Source organism: Acipenser ruthenus, chromosome 4 (assembly GCF_902713425.1).
Source record: "Acipenser ruthenus chromosome 4, fAciRut3.2 maternal haplotype, whole genome shotgun sequence".
NCBI lineage: Eukaryota > Metazoa > Chordata > Actinopteri > Acipenseriformes > Acipenseridae > Acipenser > Acipenser ruthenus.
Genome location: NC_081192.1, coordinates 16507057 through 16528125, shown reverse-complemented (window position 1 = coordinate 16528125; position 21069 = coordinate 16507057). Strand labels below are relative to the sequence as shown.

General features: G+C 35.6%; 1 protein-coding gene across 3 annotated transcripts in view; it reads right to left on the bottom strand.

Annotated features, from left to right (window-relative positions):
* Window positions 1–829: 829 nt before the first annotated feature.
* The window catches only part of LOC117400011 (transcription initiation factor TFIID subunit 4-like), a 64002-nt gene continuing 43762 nt past the window's right edge, over window positions 830–21069 (bottom strand). For all 3 annotated transcript variants that reach the window (XM_033999468.3, XM_059022100.1, XM_059022099.1), the window contains 4 exons: window positions 19032–19157; window positions 18283–18339; window positions 16991–17110; window positions 830–3118 (listed from right to left, as the gene is read on the bottom strand). In XM_033999468.3, the coding sequence (XP_033855359.3) occupies window positions 2954–3118; window positions 16991–17110; window positions 18283–18339; window positions 19032–19157 (468 nt within the window). In that variant the 3' untranslated portion in view covers window positions 830–2953. The remainder of the gene's footprint in view (window positions 3119–16990; window positions 17111–18282; window positions 18340–19031; window positions 19158–21069) is intronic.

Sequence of the window (21069 nt, the reverse complement as noted above, 5' to 3'; positions counted from 1 at the left end):
AAAGGTTGTACACAAAAAGGTGCCACCAGACCTATAGTGCCGGAGGACAACACAGATCTGGCAGCTCCACTGCAGAACCACAGGCGCCCTATCGGCCACAGAGGTCGCTGATGCGCGGTGAGCCGTGGATTCCCCTGCTGACCTAAGCCCTCCCTACCCGGGCAGCGCTAGGCCAATTGTGCGCCGCCCCCTAGGAACTCCCGGTCGGCTGTGACATAGCCTGGATTCGAACTTGCGATCTCCAGGCTATAGGGCACATCCTGCACTCCGCACGGAGTGCTTTTACTGGATGTGCCACTCGGGAACCCCCAAGGTCGTACACTTAAACTCATTAACTTCCTTTTTTTTTTTTATAAGAATCACTACCTGTGTATTTGCACAGATCCAGTATAATTCCAATAGCTCAGAGACAAAGGTTAAGTCAGGAAGACAAGCAAGGTTTATCACTGAAATCATGCTCAGGAAATGCTATGAAGGGCAATACCAGCCCAACTTCCACAACAATGCATAAGGTAGCTGATTTGGTGGGGCATACAGGCGTTGTCAAAGTGTCATCGTGCCTTGTGGCAGACAGACACAGTACTGATAGTGTACAAACACAGAGGAAGAGAGTGTTTCTCGTGACTTACAATTTTCACAAATCTGCAAATCTTTGTTTGGAGAGTGGGGCTTTGACTATGAATATATTATTAACACAACCAGCCATTCAATAAATTGTACACTATGAAACTCCTTATTGAAAATCTTGATCTCTAGAAAACGTTGAATAGTATATGTGTAGCAGGGGTCAATGGACTTTTGTAAAATATATACAACACTTATGTAGCTTACAGTAAATTTATTTATTTATTTTTTTAAACACAGTATATAAAATCATTTTAAACCTATGTCAAGTATATTTTACAAACACATTTGATAGGCTTTAACAAAAAAAAGAAATGTTGGTTTCTTTTAAGATAGATATTGCATCTTCCCGCAGTCTAAAACGAGATTTCTGTTTGTAAAAAAAATCGTATCCTGCATTACATTTTGGATATTGTTTAAAACAGAATTGTAAGTTTAACAAACAGTAGTTCAAAAATACAAAACAAATTGTCTTGTGATTAGTGGCACTAATCAAGCTGCATTTCACAATGTCACACTTACAACAGTGCACACAAGTATTTAAATTATCCTGTGTTGACAGGAAACAAATCTAAGTGAGAATACTTAATGAAACAGATTATGCCACACCAGGGAGCATTAAAGAACCCAATCCAAAATGTATGAACAACCTCAAAACCAACAAATAATATTTTCAGCATTTACAATACAGAACAAATAAACAGTATTTTACATCTTTGGCATTGCCATAGCAGGTACTATCAAAAGGAAATGGGATTTATACCAAAATAGAAAAAAAAAAAATCCCTACTGGAAAATGTCTTTATAAATGGATAGTTTACTGCTAGTTCGGTAACAAACAATAGCATTTATTTAGTCAACACACTATTTAATTGATATGATAAGTGATGTTTTTGGTCCAGGAGTGTTAAGGAGGAAAGTAGTCAGGAGTTGTCATGGTACTTCAGCGATCACTACTGGTGAGAAACCCAAGACTTCCCAAGCTGGGTCCTTGTCCCCAGGGTTCAGTAGTTTGATAACATCTGTTGCTCAGGTTTGACGAGTGAAGAGAGGCGCTATGCATGAAAGCAGGAATCAAGGCAGCCTGCTGATCGATCAGTGGGTTGCAGCGGTGAGGAGAAATTGGGCATATGAAGTTGGGTAGGAGAACGGGTAAAACTGACAAATACACAAAACAAAAAGTCAGAAATATTTCTCTCAAGAACAGTTAGGATTTAATAAGCCCTTCGGTATACTGCATAATAATAATAATAATAATAATAATAATAATAATAATAATAATAATAATAATAATAATGTTATCCTTCAGAGAGAGTATCACCCATTTAAATAATAGTCATACACTGAAAGAATACATCTTTAAATCACATAACCTAATGTCAGAACTTGTGAGGTTTACACCACTATTTATTTTCCAGTAAATGTATTTAATATGTAAGGCTCTACAGTGATTATAGTATAACTGAAAGCAGATTAGAGGTTGCTAAGCTGTAAATAAATATCTATTACATCTAATTAATTTTAATTTTTAAGACTAAACATACACACACAGAAATGTCATCCACCCCTGGTCATTCTAGTAGTTAGATCACCTCCTCATTGGCAGATCTTCTGAGGTGTCGCTTTCTGAAGCCTCAAACAGTCAGTGTAAATGTTGTAGGTTCGGATCACTGCACATATAGGTCAGCTGAGACCACTCATAGAACCTGAAATACGTATGTCTTTTCTAACCAAAACCACAGAGCCCCTGGTCACTGGCCTAACACAGTAAGCCACAGAATTGACCTACCTCTCCTTGAAAGTCAAGGCCATACTGTTTTTATTTTGGGGGAATGAGTATAATGGCTTAAAATAAATGAGATGAATACAAACAAAATTCATACAGAAATACTGGAATTCCTCTTTATTTCTTTTTTAAACTTTTCTAGTTTTTACTAGGCCTCCCTGCATTATTAGATGACAGATGAAAAACTAGGCATGGCATCTCCATTTGAACCTTCTACAAACATCACGATAATAAGCGCTGAACTTTCAAATGAATTTAGAACAAATTAGTTTAAACCTGCTTACATTTACTGATTTGACTGAAAGAACATTCAATGGAAACAATAAATGATGATGTACACCTCTAGATGAAAATGCACTACAATAAATGGAGCACAAGCATCCCTTCGCATTACAGACTGAAATTATTTCAATTAAAAGAAAAAAAATGATTGTAAACTAGATACGATGTTCCACAAATAGACAGATTTTCTGAAATATATTTCAGAATAGTGCAATAAAGGATTTCAGCTTCAGAAATTGTCCAACATACTGAAGTGAATAACTATTTGAGGAAGGCACGATACAAGGTGATTGATTGTCTCATGGCTTGCTCCTGTTCCATGCAGAAGATGAGGTCCTTGAGAGTGGCACGGGTTGTCCTTAGACGGGAGAACTGCTTTGGAATCGCTGACTGAGAGGCACCAGTAACATCTCCGTTGCCAATTGTCTATAGAAAGGAAAAAAAAACAACAACAAAAACATTTCAGCACTACAGGTATAACAAATGTCTGTGTCTGTATTAAAAATGAAAATCCAATGAAGCAAAATGCAACTGAACAGGAAACACATTGGACCAGATCAACAACTTTGGAGCTCCAGTTTAAATATAAATATGAAAGAAAACACCACAGTGCAATTTTTCAAAACTATTAAATAAAATGGGATTAAGGGTACTTGCAGGAAACCAATCTGTTTTGTACTACTGTATTTTGGTAATATTTCCTACAAGAAGCATACTCTCGCAGCAGTCATTTTCACAACACTACTTTACAAACAGAAGGGCAGCAGCCGACAGAAAAAAATGATCCCTAACCTGGCATTGTAATAACCTAACCACATCTCCATTTTAAACATGTGTCTCTATAACAAGATTACTTCCAACAGATTATAATATTACAATGATTACAATTTAATAACTACCCAACAAACTCCAAAAAGGACCAAGCAAGAATAGATAACAGTCTTATCCATACCTAATTTTTGGTTGTTTATTACACAGTGCCACCTCTTCTAAGTCTATTGAAAATTTGAAGCAGCAAAGGCTCTTGACATGGGCACTGAAAAGGTTAAAATCAGCCACACTGTTTTCTGTGCCCAGCCCTGTCAATTATATTGTATAGCAGAGCTGACAGACCCATCACCCTGAGGCCACAGCTACCCCTTTTAGCCTCTTGACAGCACTTGTATTAAAAAACCTAACATACATGTACAGTACTTAAAAACACAGCTATGGCCAAAACACTGTTGAAAGATACACACTTCTGAACTGTGGAAACTGGGGTGCTTTATGTGCTTAAAGATGACGAATTTGCCAACTCTTCTTTCCTGTAATCTCCCCATAACCACACTTCCACATAGTTTGGCCCTGCCTTCAGCCTTTTGGGATTGCATATTTTAGCCTACAGCACACACAAAAAGTTTATGCACAAATACTGCAAGGCCATCTGGGTAATCTGTTTCAAAGGCTTTGGGTAATAACTGCAGTTTATAAAGGCAAAAATGCGTGCTTCATTTCCATACTGTACCTACAAGCCTCAAGGGAGACAATTAAACAAACCAAGACTTAGAAAGTAATTAAACAAAACAAATACTGAACATTCCGCATTTACATGTACCTATTTCCTTAATTGCTTTAAAATAACATTCTGTCAATATAATGTTGACAGTACTCTCGAGATAAAGGAAAGACTTCTATTCTGATTTCTTTCGATGGCCTTTCATCATCTAACAATGTTGTTACTTAAATTCTTTTGTACAAAGTTGTAAATTATTATGCTGAGAATTTCAGCAAAGAAAAATACATGCATCTGCCACTGAACTCCTAAATGATATTCTGTAAATGACAGATTAAGCACTTGATAATATAATTAAAATAAAGACAACAACTTCAAGGAGTGTATGTATAAAATAGAGTACACCCATGTGTCTGAAAGCATTGTATCCAGTATGATGCTAAAACTAGATTCCTTCCTTACTAACCAAGTATGCCATCTTGACGTTAACTTACTTTGCTTGAGGGAAGGTCTAATCATCCCTTCTGCTTATAAATCTGTCAAGACAAACCTGATCTGATCTAAGATTCTAGCAAGCCATTCCACGTTACCTTTTGTCTTTAACAGCACGTACATATAAACACTGAAATATCTGCATCAGTGGGGAAGACAGTGGACCTTAAACTTAAATAAACAGTACTTTGGTATCATTGGTGCTGGGATAGAAGCCTAGCTTTCAATCCCTCAGGCTGGCAAATCTTCCATGATTATTTAGAAAAATAAACTCCCTTCTAGCTGTTATGAATAATACAATATTCGTAGCGTTGGTTTGAAGTTTCCCTTGCTGTGTATTTTGATCTACTACAGATACTTCTACAATAGATGGTCCGGAAGGAGTTGCCAGTTTAGTGGATGGAATAAAGTTGCAATGATGCGGCAATTGTCTGTAGTGTGCACTTATTACAATTAATGAATTTAAGACACAGGTCTGCATGTAAATATGGAAAAAATAGTGTGAATATTAAAGACCACTGACTGATTCAATGAACCTTCTATAATTTCAGGGTCATCTTGGTCTTCTTTAATTCATTAATCCATAATAGGCACCAACAGTTACAGAGATTAATCAAATAATGAAAGTCACTCAACGGATAAAAAATATAAAACAAAATAAGTTAATCCCCCTTGCAGATAATTGGATTTTGTTACATTCACAGACAGAAAAAATACACCCAATTATACTTTAGTTATAACACAAACCATACATATTTTTTTATATATGTCACAAAAGCTAGTTATAAACTTTTTGTGACATATATTAAAATGTACTGCATCATGTATAACTGTCATAAATTTGAAATATGTGGCGTAACTCTCATGCAAGATTATAGAAGAGTTTGGCGCCTGGCATCTTTCGGATTGGTTACCTTGCATTCTATGTAGAAGCACATGGTATTAAATTGATAAAATGGCATTTTCATAAAACATTTCATTAGCAACAAAGCTCTCAGAGGGCTACCCTGAGATAAGAACATCCCAAAGGAGACTAGAGCTACTTGTCTATGCCTCGTACCTCATTACACCCTTAAGGGCTTGGTTATCTCAGGATATCCCACACCATGCCTGCCCTGTTCCTTAAAATTGCCTGCAGACAGGAATACAGGAATATAGTCTTCACCACATGCGACTTATCAGTCTTTCCCTGCTGGTGGGGAAAACATCTGATATCTCAATCAAATGCATTTTTTATAACCCTCCCCCTATGTCAATACAGTATATAATTTCCAATACATACACACAGTATACAAAGACCCACACACTTACAGCATAGCTCAGAGCTGTCCTTGCTGCATCATTTGTTTTTAGATTTTGACATGTTTCTTCCAAAAACTGAAAATCTACTTCTCAATCTGTCTAAAAAGAACCAACAGAATTGAAGTCAACATCAATTCGATTACATAGCAAGCTTACTTAAATCTACTACAAATAATTTCATTATCACAGTATGGCGAATTGCTGAATGTACTGGTCTACCAAAAATGTAAAAACCTGTGCAGGTTTTTGGTGTTTGGGAGCTATCCGTTACCTGTCTTACCCTAATCAAGACTGCTTGCTTACTAGTTATCTTCATGGTAGGATAGAAACACACAATGCACAAAACCAGCAGGTTTCAAACAAATTGGTAGGTCTGACATTAACATTAAATATCAACATGATCAGTACAACACAATGAGCAAAAAATGTAATGACAGTTGAAAGTACTGTAATAAAAAGTCATGCCCTTTTCCTACACATACAGCAATATCTGCCAACTTATTTCCCTGACTGAATACGGCTCTGTAATACATTATGAGTGCCAGATAACCAAGAAAAACTTCAAACCCCCCCACAAAGAATCCTATGATTAGTACAGTGAAAAGGGCACTGTTGTCCTGATCCTACACAGAAGGTCACAGTTCAAAGCAGTCACATGACAGCCCTGGGGGATCTAGGGGAAAGACTGCTCCGCAGTGCAGCTGCCAGCTCAGGGTTGAAAAGGAGGTCAATTCAACAGGATGCAATGGAAGGGCCCGAGGCAATGTTCTAAATGAAACAAAACTCCCAGAGGATTCACAGTAACCCAACAGCGACGTCCTTTATAATTCTCAGGAACGAGGGAGGTGAAAGTATGCTTTTTATGTAGTCATTAGCCTAGGAACCTTTTATAAAAAAAATCTCAGGAAAAAGAATCCCCTCCAGCAGTGTTCAGCACTAAAATCCTTCACCTTCATCTTGCAAAAAAATAAATAAATAAAAAAAAAAATAACCCTCTATCCACCCTCTCTCTGCTTTCAATGGAGAATTTTCAGGAGTTGTCAAAAGAAGCTGATGTGCTGATATAAACTAGCAAATTTACTTTTCTGATTTTTTTTTTTTCTAAAAAAAAAAGCCAGGTTTTCAGCATGGGGTCCAGCAAATGGGGAGAGGGAAAAAAACAGCAGACAGCAAAGTGTTCAGTTAAAACATTTACCTTATTTTTATATAAAACAAAGCACGGGAAACTTTAGGTATACTGGAACAGCTGTCACTGTGTATGCATCTTTCACACCACACACAATATATAAATGCATTTAAAAACAGCAAAACATGTATACTGTGGTCATTTAAACAAATTAAACTTAAAAAAAAATATTGCAACTCATGTTACTGTACAGTACAAAAGTGACCCTAATGAGATGCTCACTCTACATCAAGGTCATTTACCATGTTTACAATTAACTCTGTATAAAGCTGAGCGCTACAGTATGCTACAATACATCACATGATTTTTTTTTAGCCCAAAACATGTATGAGAACATCTTGACATACAATTCTAAATGACAGTAACAAAGGACCAATCGGATATTCTGTTTGTAGTTTGTACACAATGGCCCTGAATTCAAACTTAAATGCACAGAATTATTACACTTGTGGTCAGTATATATTTTTCAAGATAATGTTTGATTGATGCGCTTTGTTTCAAGTCTGGAACATTTCTTTTTTGCAGCATGAAGCAGTGCGAGTACCACAGTTAAGAACACTGGGCTCAATATGGCACTGGCAATACTAGCCTTTAATTTGTTTTACATACAAAACACCAGAAGAACTAACTCAATTCACAGTGTCTATGCTTTTAATGAGCCAGTATCTTGTCCATACAAGGTACGACAAGCAGATGTGTAAACAGGACTTTCTTTTAGATTACATTTTGCATATATTTATCCTTTTATTCTCAACTGTGGTACCTCTTAATAAAAAAAAATAGCAAATGTTTATAACAAGCATGACTTATATCGTTACATCAGTCATTTTAGAAATAAGTTAACTTGAGTGTCGCTCTCCTCCAGGTACATTTTGATTCTTACAATCTTTTGCAAACAAGTCAGTGTTATTTCCAATTGCATTCTGATGAGTGGAATTTTATTTCCAGTATGCAAACTGAAAATGCATGAAGGACTCGCTCAGGTAACCCAACAAGGATGTGGTTCTCTCCGAAATGAGAAAACGAGAGAATGGCAAAACAGAGCATGTAAACTTCAAGGTCAGGTAAAATTGGTTATCATTAAAAAAATAATGTATGGACAATGTAGGGACAACACTATGAAGGTTAAACTACCTGTATGATACTGGATATGGCTGCACATGGGATTGAAATAGACCTTTGTAATGCGTTCTTACAACTTCACACTTGTTGGCGCCAATCAAAAAATAAATAAATTATACAAACCTGACCTCTGATTTCAACCAAAACTCATTTCAGTGATAGTAACATGTATGCTTGGCACATTGCACAGTAGACACACATACTACAGTAAAAACAGTCTGGACAGGTACCAGACTGTAGAGGGTAACACGCCCAAAATGTATGCAAAATTATACCGAAGTTAAGCTTTTAGAGGTGCTGGATTAGACAGGTTTTACTGTACAAATCCACATTTTTAAATTTGATGGCTACATAAATTAGTGTTGGGATGAACACAGGATTTTCATGTTCGGATATTCGCTTAATTTAAATATTCGTTCATTTTCAAAAAGTAATAAAAGCCATTATATTGTTCTGAACGCAGGCAGAGTCAGCATAGCAGCAGGGACGGGGGGGGCGTGGCTTTATTTTACAGGAAGACCTTACAATATGTAACACGTTAAAATAGAAAAATATCCTAGCAGTAAAGAATAAGTTGTGTAGGACTTACTTTACCCCAGTGAATTAACTACAAAACAAAGGATGACAAATAGCAGTTCAAGTTAAACTTTGTTTTGTTTATTCCCATAAAGATGACACCGCAGCTCAACACATTTTTGACCCAGATGGCTTTCCGTAGAGATCACTATGTGTACACGCGCATAATCAGTTTGTTTACTTTTTGCTGTCTAAAATTTTAAAAAAAGAGGCGCAAGAGCTGCTATGTTGATCCCGTCTTTAATAAATTATATATATATATATATATATATATATATATATATATATCATATATATATATATATATATATATATTAATCACATATCACACAGAGCTCGTTTTCATTGCCATTTTTTAAACTGTTGCGCAACTTCTGGTGAGGTGGTAAATAAGGGCAATGTATTTTTGTCATTTCGATATGAACATCTGATTTTTGTATCTGAGCCATCGGATATTTGTCCCAGCACTAATATAAACAGAATACTCTTTGTGAGAATTCAGCCAGTAAATTCTGACACAGCCAAGAAACCTTATAATATTTATAGTACAGTAGCTCTAATTTATTCTTCATGCCAATGATTTTGACAACTGTGTAATATTTTAGAAATTATCCAGTATTTGCTACACATCTGCAGATTCCATCGTTTAGGTTTATTCGCTACCTCAATATGTATTTACAGGTGCACTGGCAGGTTCATAGGCTTATTAACAGATTTCAAGCTGTGGTTGGGCAAACTTGAGGGACCTCAAAAACTGCCCATCTATTATTCTGAGTAATTCATTTGCTTTTTGTTCAGGTGACAAAATTGTATAAAAAGATATGGAAATAACATAAGTATATTTTAAAATGGCTATCGATATCCAGACCATAATCTAATTTCACACGCCCAATGTAATTATTACAAACTTTATGGTTTTAACATTTATGGTATTTATGAAAAACAAAAACATGTAAAAAATAAAAAAATAAAAATTCTTATTTACTGCAGATGGCAAAAGAGTAGCCAAGAAAATGATGTTAAACAAGGGGATGGCAACCTTACTGCTGGCAAACACAAATAAAACAGTTTAACACTCATTTCTTAAACAAAAAAGGCAGACACAAGGCGATTACCTCAAAATATATTAGACGGAGGCAGCTTCAGCCACTATTATCTCATTCTCATGTGGATTGGTTTATTCCGTGTCATTAGATCACATACTTCATCTTTACCTTAAGGTTACATGAGAATACGAGAGTGGTTTTACCCTGGAATATTGTGCCCTGTGTTTTACACTAAACCTGTCTGGCCCCTAGCAATGTTCTCCAAAAAACGTCATCTACATTTATCTACGGCTCGTGTCTAAGTTATTCTATTTTTTTTTTTTTTAAGATTAAAAATGTTAAGCCTAGAGTCACAGTGTGTCATCTCCTTTTTTTTTTTTTTAACTACTGTAATCAGACAGATCTCTGTGCTTGAAATCATGTGTGGCAAATACCAGATATCATGATACTGACTCTGGTAATTTGTCAAACAGTTTCACAGATTTCTTTCAATTACTCTGTGATACAATAAAAAGAGAGATAGTAAGTACACATTTTAACAGATATGCCAGTTTACAAACTTTCTTTTTTTTTTATAATGGTTTTCTAAAGAAAGAATAGGTCAAACTAATACTATTAAGAGGAATGATATGACAACCACAATTTTAAACAACCACCACTTAGAGGCACCCATAATACATTCCACTGTCTGTGTACTCATCATTGGAAGCCATTTACTCAAAGTCAACAGAGGGATAAGGAAATGCAAAATAATAATTCTTACAAGGAAAAAAAAAGAAAGTAAGAAGAGCAAGCCATCACTAATTACACTGTGCTGCATATCTGGAGCTGTTGTACTGACTTGATACTTGGAAGATTGGAAATTTGTTGAGTGACCTTGACTTTTACTGGCTGTTGAAACCGTGTTGAAGGTATTTATCTATACAGTAGCACGGTCATGCTCCAAAAGGGCTGAAGGAATCTCTTCCACATTACTGTGCAATAATCCGTCATATAAAGGTGTGCAGAATATGAAGATGGTGGCTATTATTTATTTATTTTTATTAGGAAAGCGGGTTTTTAATTCTGTATTACATTTAACCACAAGCCAAAACTACACAATGATGTTCGGTATCACTTAAATTACGTGCGTCTTAAACAGGCATTGGATACTCCCAGAGTCCATTAAAAGTAATTAGGTGCCAACAGTGATTATATTCTTTTTTCCTGCTCAAAACATTTACAATTTATGACCAACACTTCATAGTGTTCTCTTCACATCATCAGTGATGAATCTATACTGTATTTTATTTTACATGTAAACTGCAAGCCCTGAAGGCATGGAAGTATTCAATAATCATCAATTACCATACCCCTGACAAAAGCTCCAGCTATTTGTTTTTTTAAACCTGTCTCATATGTGACATGTCATGCACACTAGGCTCAGCCAAATCCATGTACTCCAACTTCTATCATTAATCATCCTTTTATAGTATCTTGTTTATTGTGTGGCACTCCCTTGCTCACTCTTGCCATTTTAACATTCTCTCCCATCTCTTCAATATATCTACATCCATAATACAACAGAGCAATTTCACTTTGTTTGTTGACTGGAAACCCACTTGTACATGGGCTGTGCATCTTCATGATATGGTACGCATCGCAATACGAGGGTCACGATACGATACGCAATTATTGTCCCTTTTAATAGTGCACATGTTTGTAATAAACCAGGCTTTGGTCAAATAAGATTCACAACCTGCTTTGCTTTTGTTTTCTGATTAATCTTTCAAATACAATTTAAAACACTGTAAATAATAACAACAACAACAATAAATAAATAAAGTACATAAATAAATAAAATCTATACAAATGCCGTTTTTGGAAACAAATGTTTTAGAAAACAGTATCTTTTTTATTTTTTATTTTTTTTATTTATTTTTTATTAGTTTTACAAAACAATTCTGAACCTGACAGGCTTAAAAAAAAAAAAAACAGAGTCATTGTATCCATCATTAATGTGTTAATGTGTGCATCCATAATAAATTATTTTTATTTTGGTAAATGAAGTGGTATTACATTATTCTGACTTTTTTTTTGCTATCAATCAGTCCTTCCGTCTTATCAGTCTGATATAGCTGCCTGTGTGACGGTAGGTCATTTTCGATTTGAGACTTCAGAGCCTAGTTTTACACTGAATTTGCCAGGTGAATTCATTGACGTTGCTTGCAAACAGTGATGGTGTGTGCTGGGAACGGAGTGGAGATTAGAAGCAAAGCACTGAATATTTAATCACACAGCGACTTTCTGATATGAATTAAGAAGCTCGAAGTATGATTATAACTTACAGGATTATTCTTTTTTCATTCATTTTTGTTTTCAGTAAACTAAAAATTATTAAGGTGACCAATGTTCTATTGTTTTCAGCGCAAACAAATAAATTATATTCCAGAGATTCAGGGAGCTCAGCAAAATCAAATTACGTATTTTTCAAGAATGCAGTTTTAGAAATGTATTTATACAGTGCTTAAAAAAACTTAGAACATGGTTTAAAAGGCTCGTTAAAAGCCAAATAATGACTTACTTGTTTACCATGCTGACATTATTTATTCCTTATAAAACTTATTGCAAAAGAGAAAACAAACTCGCTTCCAATTTCGTATTCTTACTATGATTGGCTGCAAAGACAACAGGACTAACCAGTGATTGGATAATGTTTTGTTGGGTGGGTTTTTATTGTGCACAGTTTCCTAGTAACTGTAATATTACTTGTGGAATAGAAAATAAAAAAGGACTTGTCGTTAATATCTCTGCGTCACGGAGCCCGAATGTTCGAGTCCAAGTCCGAGTCACACAGGGTCGAGTCAGAGTCCTTTGCGACCGTGACTCGAGTCCGAGTCATGAAAAATGCAACTCGAGTCCGAGTTCTGGACTCATGACCTACAAGTCTGCCATAAGGTAATGATTACATTTCTATGTTTTTCTCTATTGGGACTTTCATCAGATGGTGCACAGGAAGCAGATTGCACTAGTGCTTTTGAAAATGGTTTTCTTTTTATTTATTTATTACCTTTTCTTGTCCAATTTTTACATGTGTCCAATTGGTGCAGCTGAATTACAATTTTTTTTTTCTCAGTGGTTTAAAAGTTTTCCAAACTTTTTTTGTGCATTTCACAGGTATAAGGGAATCTTATGAAACTATATACACTGGAAACTTTATACATATAATAATAACATAGTTTTTGTTTTGTTTTTCCAGCTAGTTTTATTCTAGAATTTCTTTCTGTATATTCAACTTTCAACATCTGTACCTGTTTGCTTTGTCAACCCTTTTTGGCAGCTATCAATTATGTAATGGCTGGTATAATGGCGACATACATCCCTTACTGAATTTCCATACTGTTTTGAGGCAAGCTGATTCAGCGAGAAACCTGAGTGAATGCCTCCAGCAGTGAAGTTAATACTGCTTTGTGCCACCCTGGCAAGGAAGCTGGACTGAAACACAATTCCACAGGCGTTCAATTTGACATTGGCATCCCTCTATTTGTACAGTAAACAATACTGTATGTGGCCCAGTGCTGCTAAAGCTGAATTGAAAATTCATTGTCAAACTAATACAGTTTTTGCCTGACAGCTATACAGTGCTAATATCCACCAATTGAGTAAACCATTAATGGTAAGATATGTGGAAACACTAAAAATAAATAGCTTTAACAATTGAAGACACTGATACAAATTTAGTCATAACATTGTGAACACAACTCATTGGTGTGATTTGCAGTGTAACGGCAAACACCCTTCTAGTTAGATTGGTGGCCTTTTACTATATTTTGTCAGTGTAAATGTTATTTAAAATGTAAATATAAATGTAGGAGCAGCAGATACCCAAAGAGCTGTGTTGACATGTCCTGTAACATTAAGCTGTGTACAAGTAGGGGTGTGCCAATTCATCAGTTCACACAGTAAGCCACGATATGACAATATGATTATCAATACAGTATTGATACATTGCAATACTTTTTTTTTTCATAGATTTAGTATTAGTGACTACATTGAAAATCCAAGAACACAGTTTATTAGTATGTACTCTAGTAGCCTCACCCCAACATTTCAATCATTGTGTGTAAAGGATATTTTTTGTCAAGCATGCCAGAAGTGAATCAGAGAGCTAAGTGGAGGCAGGTTATTGTTTATCATCGCAGTTCATTTAACAATACGCTATGCAGCGTCAACCTAGACATCTGTCTGTGTGAACTTCATTTTTTTTTTAAATTCTATTATGAACCTACACAAAGGGGAAATACATACATATAATATGTTTTTGTGTAAGAGTCAGAAAAGATAAAACATACATTATCTGATATCAAATGAACTGAAGCACAATCTCATAAATGCATAATTGTATTACAGACTTAACAAAAGTGCAAATGCAATGAATGTGAAACAGGGGTAGCTAAGTTGATTTAAATGTTAGAAAATCGATTGTCTATTTACGTTTGGAAAGGCAGGATGTTTAAGAAACACATAAAAACTCTCCAAAGCTAGTTGCTTCCTATTTACCCGGTGTGATCGTTTAAACCTGTTTCTCATTGGATGGAGTTATGAACACCCCATAATTCCAAGTGAGTTACAGTTGTGCAAGGACAGTGCAGAATAAACAGGAAAATGAGAGAAGTTAAAACATGGCTTGAGTGGTGGAAAAAATCTAAGGTGAAATACCCACATCTTGCTAAACTTGCCAGAAAAAAAGTGTGTGCCGGGTACGTCTGTTCGTTCAGAGCAGGTTTTTTCTTCAGCTGGAAATATTGTAAATAAAAAGCGAGTTGCCTTAGATCAGGTTGACAGTCTGTGTTTTTCTAACCAGCAATATGTGAAGTAAAATGTTGGACATTTCACATTACTATTTATATTTGTAAATGAACACTGATACTTAAACAGAAACATTTTACCAGACTTCTGTTTCTGTAGGCTGTTGTTGTGCTGTACTGTAGTTGGACATTTAAAAATAAAAGTACATTTTTTTGTATCTGGATTTTACAATGCACAGGTTTATTGGGGTCTTTATACAGCACTAGAGAGGTCATTTTTATTTCCTGGACTGAAGACTGAAAAGGAAGGCATTTAAATTGATAATTTATCGATCGATTCGATTTTATATGACACAATTATCGATTGCACTTTTGACGGTTAACTGACAGCCCTAGGGCAGATGTACTAGAGTGCTGCGCCTGTCGCAAACCAGTTGCAAACGAGTTGGAAGTCTCGGGTGAAATGTACGAAACATGCGCAACGCTGTTAGCGACTTTTTAGAGTATGCTTTGCGGCAGCAGTTTTTCTTTGCGGTTCAACCTTAGATGAATATGTAATTATGGGCGTTCCTGCATACATTCGCAAAAAAGCGGCAGAGATCGTGCAAATGAGGGTTCACAAATATCATAATGACTAAAGCTGCAGGCAATTGCAACACTTACAATTGCATCAGTTTGTTCACTTTTGAAAGCATGTTTTAAACAGTTGCAATTGTTGCTGGCATTTCCCAGTCCGCTTCTTCTCATGCCTTGCCAGTTGTGCTCAATGCCTTTTTGAGTACCTAATTTTCACTAAAGTCAGGGTGTACTTACAACCCTTGAAAACAAATTTCTATCACATTTCTGGTTTTCCCAGCGCTGGGAGCAATAGACTGCACACATGTGCCACTAACCCCTCCAGCTCATTCTGAGCATCTATATAGGACCATGATCTATTGTGTGTTCATTGTCTAGGCTACTAAGTAGGCCAAGTTAAAAATAATAATAATTAAAATAAAAACCCTAAAATCATTTAGTTTCAATTTAAAATAATTTCAAATGTAAATATATTTCTTATTTATGAAATTAACTGAACAGTCTGTCTTTTTATGATGAAGGGGTGGATACATACAGAGCGTCCAGGATTTCTCTTAGCAATGGATTGTTGCGCACTGCATTATGGCACGATCTCAAGAGAAAAGGAGCGAAAAGGGAAGACTATTGTAGTCCTATATATACAGTATGTTTTTACTATACAAAGATAAAACTGTTGTTTAGGGGATGGTGTCATAGTGCCACAATGTAAGATACTAGCAAGACCTCACCTAGAATATTGTGTTCAGTTCTGGTCACCTCGTTACAAAAAGGATATTGCTGCTCTAGAAAGAGTGCAAAGAAGAGCAACCAGAATTATCCCAGGTTTAAAAGGCATGTCGTATGCAGACAGGCTAAAAGAATTGAATCTATTCAGTCTTCAACAAAGAAGACTACGCGGCGATCTGATTCAAACATTCAAAATCCTAAAAGGTATAGACAATGTCAACCTGGGGGACTTCTTTGACTTGAAAAAAGAAAAAAGGACCAGGGGTCATAAATGGAGATTAGATAAAGGGGTATTCAGAACAGAAAATAGGAGGCACTTTTTTACACAGAGAATTGTGAGGGTCTGGAACCAACTCCCCAGTAATGTTGTTGAAGCTGCCACCCTGGGATCCTTCAAGAAGCTGCTTGATGAGATTCTGGGACCAATAAGCTACTAACAACCAAACGAGCAAGATGGGCTGAATGGCCTCCTCTCGTTTGTAAACTTTCTTATGTTCTTATGTTCTTATACACATCACCAGGTCTGAATATTTTGACTGCAGTAAAAATTATTATTATTATTATTTATTTATTTTTTTATTTTTTTAACAGTGGAATTTCACAGTCGTGTCACTGATATTCTTTCCCCACCTTGGATGTAAAAATGTGAGTTATCAGAATCACTATGACCTATATCCACTATATGCACATAAAATGAAAGTGCGACATAAAGACAACTAAATTCACTAGCCTTCAACTTGGGATTGAATCAATGCTTTGGTTAAAAATGACAAGGGTTGGTGTTGCCAACATACAATAAACCACATCACAAACCACTACAAGTATCAGCTTGAAGTGTCCCCAATACTGAATAGTGATTTTATTGTACACAATCTGTGCCATTTACACCCTAGTCCCCTAAAACACACATGTTTGACTGTAGGTAAGTGAAATTATTCATACATAAACACACACACACATTTTGAAAACAGTTTATGTAAATAAATTGTCTACCTCACTACCAGATCCATAGCCTAAGGAGTCTAGTGGTCGTTTCTTCCTTGGCCCAATGGCTGCAAGCGCGGTTCGATTTGCATCTCTCTGTTGCATCTCTGCCAATTCTAACTGCTGCATCTGTTTTTAAATAAAAATAACAGAGTCAACATTTCTAAACAATGTTTAAAAAAAGAAATACATAATTCTGGTTACTTGTTTTAATCCAAAACAATAACCAGATTTTTTCCCCCTCTTTCCTCTCAATGCATCTCACACCTCAATTGTCTTCATTATCAACCGTTCTCAGATCTTTAAGATGTGAAGGAGCTTGATGATTTGCTCAGCAGGAACAAGAATCTGTAGGTCAAGTGAAAAAATGTCACACACGCTTACACACACACACACACAGTCTGTGTCTCTCTCTCTCGCTCTCTGTCTCACACACACACGCACACACAAACAGTCACACATACGCATCTCCGTCCTTAGGTGCTTTCATTTGATTCTATTCCCTACTTGCCAAGGGGCCCAACTCAAGCGAGCTCCAATATTAGGCTCAATTAAAATAAGCTCCAATTAGTGGAGCTTTTTCTCTCGGGCAAAGAAAGTCAGGAAATGGATATTGGGAAATGTAAAAGTCAGCTACTGTGAGGAGCCAGCCAACATAAATGAACTTATTTGTTGATTTCTACAGTTGCTATGTGGAGACCTCTGGGAGTTGAAGCTTAACTAGTCTAAGCTATAAAATAAAAAGCCCTGCAGCTAAACATGAACTGTGTGAAAACAAGGGTTCCATCACAGAACAGAAAACTGCTGGGCCCAGAAAATTAAAAGCCAGAGGCATTTTCCATTTACAACTAAATCCCAATACCACCTTGAAGCCAAAGAATTATAAGCAGTATCAGATTTACAAAATGAACAATTATCCTGAAAAATGGTAACCTACTGTAGAATCCCCACATACTATATCTCAAAGTTAATAAAAAAAAGCTTAAATTGTTATTAGTAATATTGCTATTATTATTATTATTATTCTTTTTTTTTTTATAAACGTTAGCCTCTGCTTTTTGTACTTTGTTTTAGGCACTATCGAAGATAAAATAAAAGTTGCAGCAGACTGATTTTTTGAATTGCCCTTGCCTCTAGCATTTCATGTTCTTCCCTTGGGCTGCAACAAATGGTATGCGATAGCAAAGTAAACCCTGACCTAATTGCCAGGAGACTGCACCCAACCCCTGCAATAAAATACACAAACAAATATAGGAAAAAAACACAAAAAAAACCCAATGCTTTGTGTGTGCAGTTCTTACCTCTTTGGCTTTCTGTTTTAACCTCAGTTGGTCTGGATCTTCTTTATTGGACCGACTCTGTTAAAATACAAACCAATAAATAAATAAATAAATAAATAAATAAATAAATAAATACATTGCCGCTCTTTCTAAATATTTATTAAACATAACAGCCCCTGCAGCAGAGCTTTTGAGACGCTATAGAAACGGGTAATACACAAGCACTTCCCAGCACTGCCTGGCTTTGTGATGGCCCTGAGGAAGTTAGAACTAAAAATAATTGTTAATACTGTCAATCAGGTCAAGCCAATGCATGACCCCGTAAGGTCTGTTTCTGCAAATTATAAAAGACAGTCAAGTTGGAGACGATATTAACACTTGTTACCATGTCGGGCGATGGTTTCGATCCATATACTAAGATTAAGACAGTTAAAGACTTACAAAAGCAGCACCATTTGCATCTACAGTGAATTACTAAGGACGTTTTACCTTGTTTCCACTAGGAAAACACATCAATGCTCAAAGCACGTTCATTTAACATTCTGTTCTGTCAATGAAATTAATTGTAAAAATGTACAAGTCATGCTGTAGAAACCATGAGTCTTCTCCATTAACATGGTAATTTACATGAAAAATAAATAAATCTAGTTTACATAGATTTGGCACAGGTAAGAAAGAAAAAAGGAAGGGAGTGTTCTGGTGCGTCAGGGAGCAATATTAAAATGTATACATGCTTAAGGGTTGAAGAAAAAACAAATTGTCCTTTTTACCTTTGCAGCACGTAGCAACATTTCTCTTTCCTCTTCATCTTTTCTTTGTTTTTCCAAACGATCAAGCTGCTCAAAGAACTTCAGCTGAGATCGAGTGTCATTCAGTAGTAAGTTTCTACTATCATCCTGAAATGAGATTGTTTCAAAAAACCTGTCAAGATATTGTACATGAATTTAATCGTTTTGTATTTTCATCCCAACACAAGCAAACTTGGTTATCAAACCGATCTGGTTAACAATTGGAAGATAGAATTTAAAAAGATTTGCCAACAAAATAAAACAAAACAAGTTAAAAACAGCACAATAGCAGAAACAAAGATGGTACACACTGGAATACTTAAATTGTTGAATGTGTCCACATAAGGTAGCCTTCCAAGTTAAGAGTTATTGCTTTTTAAAAACATGTTCATTCTTTACAATTACAGATTTACTTATCTTTGAATATGGTAATATTTAGCTTTGTGTTTGCTTTTTTATTATTTTTAGAAATTAGAATGCTCTATGGCAGTGGTTCCCAACCTATGGTCTGCGGGAAAACAAAATAAAAACTGCCTCCTCGCACCTTCGGCAGAACATTGTCACAGACGGTTTTGGCACGTCCCTTTTGTGCTATAAGTCATTAGATCCTTTTGCATGGAAGGCCTCGGTTGCAGTTCTTTGATGGACCCAGATTCAATTAAAATGTGTTTGCCCACTGATGATGGGAACCACAAGATTTAAGTTTTAGCAGGTATCAGGCTTTTAAAGACTGTTACCCACACCTGTGAGCAGAAACTGACTCCCTAAGAGCAGAAACTGACCCAAGACTGTCACAGCTACTGGAAGCGGAACGATCTCTGGGATACAAATTGAACATTTGTTTAAATGCAACAAATATTGCAATGACTGTAATGTGTTTTAAAGAATATAAAACCAGTAGAAAATATTGGGTAGCTTTTGTGTACAGACTGTGAAAGAACCTGCTGGAAGGAGTCAAACTTGGCAGGCTAATATCATAAGGCCTTGTTAACATATTCCAGTTTTAAGAGAAAATGTAGCTAATTTCTTTGGTTACTTTACTTTCAGATAACAGAAGGTAGGAGTATTAGAAAATGCTTACGGTAGTGTCTTATATTAATCAACACAAAAAATTGGCAAAAAGGCTAGGATGTCTCAACATCTGCTTCAACTGGATTTTGTATGAAAAGAAAAAAAGGGGGTCAGACTTAATTCAGTAAAATAATATTACTATTTCTAGGAGCAACTGTTTTACCTAAGTAACTGAATTAGAAATACATGTTATAAAATTATTTAAAGTTAAACTGTTATACAAATAACAGTATTATTGTTGAAAGAACATATTCCAGTTAAAAAAGAAAGAAGTTCAGTACTAACAGACACTGTCAGAATATTGTAATAATTGTACTGTGTTTTAAAGAATACCAGCATAAATAATATTGCAGCAAAAAATGAACAGGTTACAATGATTTGAACTAAGAAAACTGAACAAGTGTTAATGTTAGAAAAAAAGCTTGTCTATGTGCCTTTGTTATTAGTGCACATACACTCTTGGAAGCCGGTCAGACTTAAAAATAGGGTTTTCCCCTATCTTTAAAGTAATAAAGACTATCGCGCGTGGAAGCCTGTAACCTTGAAAGAAGCAGGTCTCTGGGGGAACTAAACACAGAGGCTAGGTATTGAAAATTAACAAAAAGAAAAAAATAACCCTTTCTAGACAGAACAAATGTTTAAAACTAAAAAAGCTATGTTATACTTATTTGATTTTATTGCAAATAAGCACAGATGTTTTAAAAAAGTATTTTGATCTAATAAGAAACAGAATATTTAAACTAACAAGTGTATTTCCTTGTTTAAGGTTCTACTGTAATACAAATAGCCTGCAAGAGCAGGAGCACACATTTAATTTAATCAATTTAAGAATTAGTTCAGTCTCTGTCTCTAACTAAACAAAAGATAATTTAGGCATTACAATATCCATTAAATTAAAGAATATAAATGTTTAGTTTATATATAGGTTTTACTGCAATAAAAGACAGGA